Source organism: Nannobrachium achirus (genome assembly GCF_963921795.1).
Source record: "Nannobrachium achirus genome assembly, chromosome: 17".
NCBI classification, from domain to species: domain Eukaryota; kingdom Metazoa; phylum Chordata; class Actinopteri; order Myctophiformes; family Myctophidae; genus Nannobrachium; species Nannobrachium achirus.
Window position 1 is genome coordinate 56284128 of NC_137824.1, and position 7666 is coordinate 56291793.

Here is a 7666-nt window from a genome sequence, read left to right on the forward strand (position 1 = left end):
ATAATATATTACATAAGCCCATATAGCCTATATTATATGCATGAAACTGCAACAAACTATAAACCACTTTAAAAAGTATTTTAATTGATCTGTGTGACAGGACATTTGTGTAACAAGCAGCACTGTTATTTAATATTGGTTATGGTTATTGCTTATTAAAAAAATTAAAAAGATAATAATGTTAATGTGTTTTTATTGTGAAGAACAGTGACTCGAAACCTATAGTGAAAGTAATGTTAGCCTTATTAGCCATATTCATGATTACTTGAATAGGCCTACACACCGGACCACAATGGAAACTAATCCTTCTAGGCTTTGTGTTATCCTATCTTTTATACAATATAATAATGCTAAAAGGCACAAAAAGTTGTACTTTTTGCAAAACTGTCATGGAATGAACTTTATAAAGTTAATAAAGTATTCAATCAATCAATAGGCCTACTCTTGTTTCTGTTAATATGGTGGAAAAACACAGCCACCTATTACAGTATGTCTTTGTGTGGTCAAATAGCCCAAATTATGTAACGAGTGTAGCCTATGATGACATGGTGATGACTGTCATGGCAATACGTCCAGGTCAGGATCACAAACTCTCTGTAGTGTCGGTCTATTGAGACACAACATGATAAAATAATCATCATCTGTGTTGTATTGTTTTCACTTTTCATATTGCACCACAGACGCTGCGTGCGCGGTTTACTTGAATGCACCAAACAAAAGCGGCGGCGCTGAGATCCAGTGGTGGAAAGTAACTAAGTACATTTACTCAAGTAGGTACTGTAGCCAACTTAAGTAGAATTTTGACTTGAGATACCTTTAGTTTACTTCATGGAGTATTTCCAATTTTCAATACTTTCACTTCTACTCCACTATTGTACTTTTAGTTACTTTGTAGATTTTGATGTATTACAAAACATTAAGCACTTCAGCCCCCTTTATAAATGTTGGCCATTTGAAAATATACGATCTAACGACGATAGAAGCTCAGAAAACATACGTGTCAAGTGAGAAAACAATGTTGCACATTAAGCTAATCCTAAGCCACTTTATCCTCCTTGAAGACATCAGGCACATAATAATAGAGGCATAGCAGGGGAACATTCACTGAAACACCAAATGTCTTTCTTTCTGTCACTTCAGCCCTTTGACAGTCAAGATGTGCTATTTTCAAACGATTTTTATACATTTGAAAAGTCGTGAAACGGGACATTCTGCATAACGAGTACTGTCTACTTTTGGTATTCCTTTTAGACAGTACATGTTGAGTATTTCTACATTGCAGTAATGCTACTGACTCAGTACTTTTCCCACCTCTGCTGAGGAGGGAGATCGACGGTGCTGATCACGTGATAAGGGCGGAAACAGACTCATCAGTCCAGGCTCGCTGAATCTCCCGCGAACGCGGCCATTTACTCCTTTTCCCCTCCTGTGTGCAACACCGGGTGAGTCTCAGTCATCGTACCTCCAAAACCTTTACGTTTATATTCGTTGCGATCGCTTAAAGTGCGCCGAAGTCTAAAGAAACCAGAGGTAGGTTTTAGAAGAAACCCCCAGGGCCGCGCCGAGCCGTCATCTGGACCATGTGGGACGTTATTGATGCGCTACATTTGGGCTTGTTGGTGGTTTTCTCTTCTGATGCTAACTGGAGAGGCTCGTTTATACTTCGTTGGTGCGCCGCACACCAAATCGGCCTGATCTACAGACTCTCGGCGCGTTAGCGATGCGACACGTCGTGAGCTTGTAGATCTGCCATTTTTGGTTGTTCGACACCGCGCGCAACCCAAATACAAATCACAACCAAGGCATTAGCAATACAGCGCGTTGAGCCTTTATTTATTTATACCACTTCTTTGTTCAATACAAAAAAAACATTTTGAATGTTTTCCAGTTGGTTAAAAACGTGTTTTCTTGAGTGACACGCTTGTGCGACGAAGTGTTAATAAGTGAGCGTGTTAGCTTCCATGCTGTTGAAGCTAACAAGTTAGCCGCTCATTTCGTTGCATTGTTCTTTACAATTCTTCTACTTTGTCCTTTTTTCTCGGCCTTATTTAGGATCAGTATAAATCTTACTTTATAAATCAGTGACCCGTTGATTTCTCAGGGTATCCGTGAGATTTTTAAGTCATTTACTTTGTCACCCATGGTGACAGGAACGTTATTTTATGCTATAACAGTGCGATTGTTCCAGTCGAGCTGTGAAAAAGTGCGGTATGTATGGCGCACACTGCTAGCATTGGGGCTAACGTTAGCCGCTTAGCTAACAAGCTGATTCTAACCTGAACGTTAGCAGCTAGGTTTGCGGGTGGTTTTTGTCCAGAGACAGGACTGTCCTCCCTCTGTTTAAACAAATAAACCGACCAGGGATTCATTTATAACAGTATAATATCGTTCTGGAGGGGTCGCGGGGGTGTGTAGGTAATTGGCCTGCGTTTGAATAAAAAATGTCGCAATGTGTGTCATGGCTGGGGAGGATGGAAACTGCTAGAATGAGCTAAAAACGTAGCCCAAATAAATTGGCTGTCCTGCCGCACCGTCCAAAAAGTGCCAGAAGAATATTATTACGTGCCGTTAACGCTTTGTTGTTGGTCTATAAAAGTTGGTTGGCACAAGGCCATCACAGCAAGCTAACATTATCATATGAGATGCTGATCATAACTGTCCCGCCTTTGTTGTTCTTGTCCACACCAGATCACCTGAAATAACTACAGCTATGGCAACAATGGCAGAAGGCGAGCCTAATGTCCAGTTCAAGGTAAATATTTGAGCCAATGGTCAAACTGACTGTGCTTGGGGGGTACATCCATGTGAATGGATTTGTTGTTCATGATGTGGGTTTGGCTACCTTTGCTGGCTAAGCTAAGTGCAACTTTGTGTAAAACCAGTACCAGCCAGTTTAATCTGACTTTGGCCCTCTCTCCTCTTCTCCCTCTCAGCTTGTGTTGGTTGGGGATGGTGGCACGGGAAAGACTACTTTTGTTAAGAGGCATTTAACGGGAGAGTTTGAGAAGAAATATGTGGGTAAGTACCACTCTCTGAGTGAAGAGGGCATCAATACAGTGTGCACTGCATCTGGTTACAGGCCAGCTCATCCAACCAGGTTTACAGTAGACCAGTTGCTGCATGCAGAGCTAATAGATGTAACATTCCAGCTGGGCGGGACAATGATTTTTAGTTATCAGGATACATAGTTGAGAAATGTCCATGTGCATATTCTTATTCAATTAAGCTCACATGATATCGCATCATGCTTGACATAGCAATGTCACTTGTGAACGTCCACACCAAAGTTCATTCCATGACAAGGATGCGTTCAAAAGAGAAGCGATAAAGTAGCTAAACAGCGATTATGAGACAAAGAGGTTCAGTGTGCATTAAAATATGTCTGCCCTGGTAAACAAGCAATGCTGTTTATTAACAAAATCTAACTGTTCTTAGGACCCTGATTCAAAAAACGGGACCGATCTATGTTCCCCAGGTTCTATCTTCCCCACTTGCCACCTAAACCTTGACCTCAGTAAAACTAATGCTGGTTAACCTGTGGGGAACATAGAACCTGGGGAACATAGGGTGGACCCCCTAAAAACACATTCTGAATCCTGACCAAGTTTTCTGAAAAACTTCACATGTTTATTCAAATATTACAAAAACATAATGTTGCTATTTACTGTACATGGCAACAAGAACCCCAAAAGGAAGGGTAGGTAAGGTAGTTACAAAATGGGGTTCCTGCCCAAAATGGGATAAGGTACATGGAACACTGGAGTGTTTTCAACATGTTGGCTCATAGCTATAAACTGTGTCACACTGCTAAACTAATAGTATTTTCTTTCCTTCAGCCACCCTTGGAGTGGAGGTGCATCCTCTGATCTTCCACACAAACAGAGGAGCCATCAAGTACAATGTCTGGGACACAGCAGGACAAGAGAAGTTTGGAGGTCTCAGAGACGGATACTACATTCAAGGTACTTCACTAAGTTATTAGTAAACTCCTTAGCAATTAGTGTCCTCATGGCAGTATTGTTTATATTTGAGTCTTATTCATATTGATCTGTCTCAGTCATCTGTATTTTTGTAGTCTATTCATATGTTCTGTTTCTGTCATCTGTATATGAGTTATATTTTGTGATCCCCTTTTTACAAACCTGTCATACTTTTCCCACAGCCCAGTGTGCTATCATCATGTTTGACGTCACCTCTCGAGTCACCTACAAGAACGTCCCCAATTGGCACCGTGATCTGGTTCGCGTTTGTGAGAACATTCCCATCGTCCTCTGCGGCAACAAAGTGGACATCAAAGACAGGAAAGTCAAAGCCAAGAGCATTGTCTTTCACCGCAAGAAGAACCTGCAGGTAAGACTTGGTGAATGCATACCAAACAAATTACACTACATGTGATTACTCAGACATGGAATGTTACACATGACCTCTGTACTGGTGTGGATCTGACTTGCCCACTAAAAGATCTTGTTTGGTACCCTTACAGTACTACGACATCTCTGCCAAGAGTAACTACAATTTTGAGAAGCCATTCCTGTGGCTAGGAAGGAAGCTGATCGGTGACCCCAACCTTGAGTTTGTGGAGATGCCTGCACTAGCTCCACCAGAGATCCAGATGGACCCCTCTCTCGCAGCACAGTATGAGCACGACCTCAAAGTGAGTATGGCTGTGCTGGTACTCTGACCACGAGCATGGGCTTATTTGAGTATTATGCTTTGATCATTAAGGATTTGTTTTAGATTCATGGTGACTTAATAGGAAAATTCAAACGCCTTAAGGAGACTTAACTTCCCTGTGTCTATGCATTCAGAATGTATCACTGCATAATTGTCACAGGTTCAGTTCTGACGTTTGTCCTCCATCTCTTGTCCAGGTTGCGTCAGAAACAGCCCTCCCAGAAGAAGACGATGACCTCTAACCTGTTAACCAATGTGTCTTCCCCCCCACCCCCCCACGTGGACAGAAAGTTGTTGGAATTTTGCCCCCCTTACTGTAAAATCCTGTTGAAGATTTATTTTTATTTTTGAACTTTTTCTGTTTGTGTTTTAAAAAAACGAAAAAAGTTACAGAGGAGAGAAAAAAACTTGGGCGAAAGTTGTGGTTCTCCAGTTTCACTGTTGTTGGCATACGTGCTGTTCTAATTCAATGACCACCCTCCACTGCACTTGACCAGCTTCATAATGCTGTTGTAAGGCCTACTGGATGCACCATGGGGAATAAACTTTGAATAAATAAAAACGTTATCAATATTACATGTTTTGATTTTATGGTTCATTGTGCACAAGTGAAGTTAATCTAGGGATGCACAGATTATTGGCCGATGCACCTCGACAGCTTGATGGCTGCAGATATTTAACATGGCCAGTGCAAAATCGATGCTTCCCAAATCCCAACGCGTAAATATCGGCCATCGGTTAATCTCTTATTTTCAGATGCCGATATTGACAATACCTGCAAATATTGGCAGATATATTGACGCATCCCTGAATTAAACCTTAAGCATTTGTGTTAGAACTTGTACTGCTTGTATTTATACCCTGAAATGGCAACATAATTTTTTTTGTTATGTATATATATACTTTTTTCAATGGATTAATTTAAATGTGAGCTTGTAGATTTGACTGTTTGCACATGGCCTATGTAAGTTTAATGTGCTTAAACAGATTTTTAGGCTGACTAGTTTCATGGGGGGTTGGAACTGGAACTCCCTCAAGGATCCTGGGTCCACGGACCCTGTTTTGAAAGCCACTGCTGCCTGTAGTATAGGTTTATGGCAATGGTGCTGTGGCAATGCTGAATGCTGTAGAACTCAAAACCGGAAAGTTGGGTTGATTCCGAGGAACCATGTAAAACAGTTAAGAAGAACGCTCTGTTCTTAATTCGTCTCGTGTTTTCACTTGAACTGTTGCTGCCCTGTACTCATTCCATGGATAGGCTCGTAGCCACTTGCTTGTCCCGACAGTTACCACCAGGTGTCACCCGTGTCACGCCACAAACTTAACATGGCTCGGCTGAAAGAATTACATAAATTCTAAAGGCGAGTTCACGTATGGGTATTGGATACAACTTGACAGATTCTTTAGAGTCCTGCCTTATTATATTTCTGCTGATAAAACGAGATAATAGCCCATAGTGGATGGCTGGGGTGCGTTTGCCTCCCCCCTATGTTTCAAAGTGTAGAAACGCAGTTTTGAATGAATAACTTATTTTGCGTGTGAGGGAATGGCATGAAACAGATGTTTTCTTTCCAGGCAGTTGAGCTTCAGTCAGGATACATGCAGCAACACATCACCCTCCAGCTCTCGGTGACCAATGAAGGGCCTTAATAACCCGCTCCCTTATCGGCTTAAAGGAGGGCAGCCACACAGCCGATGATAATAACCTGCATCCGTGTGAATGAATGTGACGAGTGGGTGACGACTGCTGCTCTGAGTCTGGGAGCCACGCTACAGTGTGTGTGTGTGTGTGTGTGTGTGTGTGTGTGTGTGTGTGTGTGTGTGTGTGTGTGTGTGTTTAACAGACAGTGTCAATGTTTGTGTAAGTGGGCTGAGGTTGGTAATAAGCATCGATCTGTGTGCTTACTTAGCACATTCATACATATAGATAGACTAGTTGTAACAGTCAGAGGGGAAAGGGGGGTTGGGAGAACAGAAACACACAAGGAAGAGACATTACAAATACATTTAATATGGGAAATTGGGAATGGTATAATAGGCCCATATTTCATGGATTGTTTATTAATGTAGCTCAACATTGTGCATTTCGATTTTTTACATTATTGAAATTTATAGCCTATGCATTGGCAGCAAAGCCAGCATTTAGCTATTCTTTCAGTTTTTCACTGCATAGTTTTGATTGATTGAATACTTTATTAGAAGTTTGCAACTTTGCATAGGAACAAGTAAAGGACAGTATTCACTAGACTAGATACAAGGTCCACAAGAAAGTTTGCATTGGGGTCCCTTTGTACTCAATTCATACAATGGGGTTCTGGTAACCCCAGCAGGGGCTTTTTAAACAGCCTTGGGTCAAGATGTCATAGATGTGTATTGAAGTCCAAACTAAGTAGGCCTACTTAAAGGAGTTGTTCACCCCCAAAATGACTTTTTTTTCTATTGATTATCACACCATATGTAAACTTGAGTTAAATAATATTTTTGGGGTAATTGTCGTATTCCTAAGACAAAAAAATGTATTAGCAAATTTACGCCCATTGATTCTGGATGGGGACCCAAATACAAGGCCCTGGATGGGGACCCAAATGCATTTGTGTGAGAATTTGTGTGAGAATCAATGCGGTTAAATATACTTGATCAAGGGTCGACCCTTGACCCTAAATGTACCCCCATTGATTCTGACCCAATTTGGGTCCCCATCCAGGGCCTTATTTGGGTCCCCATCCAGGGCCTTATTTGGGTCCCCATCCAGGCCCATGCATTTGGGTCTCCATCCAGAATCAATGAGGGTAAATTTACTATAGGCTAATCTTTTTCTTTTCTTAGGAATGCGACAAATTAACACATATTATTGAACTCAAGTCTGCATGGTGTGACAAACCAATAGAAAATAAGTCATTTTGGGGGTCCTTGACTATTTCCATTTCCACTTTTTCAGTTCCATAAGTAAAACATGTACTTTTCCCACCACTGCTGCTATGCAGCAACCTTT

The 7666-nt window shown here is 41.4% G+C and overlaps 1 protein-coding gene across 1 annotated transcript; it reads left to right on the forward strand.

The window, feature by feature from the left end:
* The first annotated feature begins 1351 nt into the window (after positions 1-1351).
* ran (RAN, member RAS oncogene family) lies at positions 1352-5250 on the forward strand. Its single transcript, XM_080745742.1, has 7 exons — positions 1352-1442; positions 2689-2752; positions 2934-3018; positions 3837-3962; positions 4163-4350; positions 4484-4654; positions 4872-5250. The coding sequence occupies exons 2-7, from the start codon at positions 2711-2713 to the stop codon at positions 4914-4916; spliced, it is 657 nt and encodes a 218-aa protein (XP_080601868.1). The 5' UTR covers positions 1352-1442; positions 2689-2710; the 3' UTR covers positions 4917-5250.
* Positions 5251-7666: the final 2416 nt, after the last annotated feature.

Excerpts from the sequence above, each read along its gene's own strand:
- ran (XM_080745742.1), top strand. The coding sequence starts at position 2,711 with ATGGCAACAATGGCAGAAGGCGAGCCTAATGTCCAGTTCAAG. Across the intron at positions 4,351-4,483 it reads ACCGCAAGAAGAACCTGCAG|TACTACGACATCTCTGCCAA; the intron begins GTAAGACTTGGT and ends GTACCCTTACAG. Across the intron at positions 4,655-4,871 it reads AGTATGAGCACGACCTCAAA|GTTGCGTCAGAAACAGCCCT; the intron begins GTGAGTATGGCT and ends TCTCTTGTCCAG.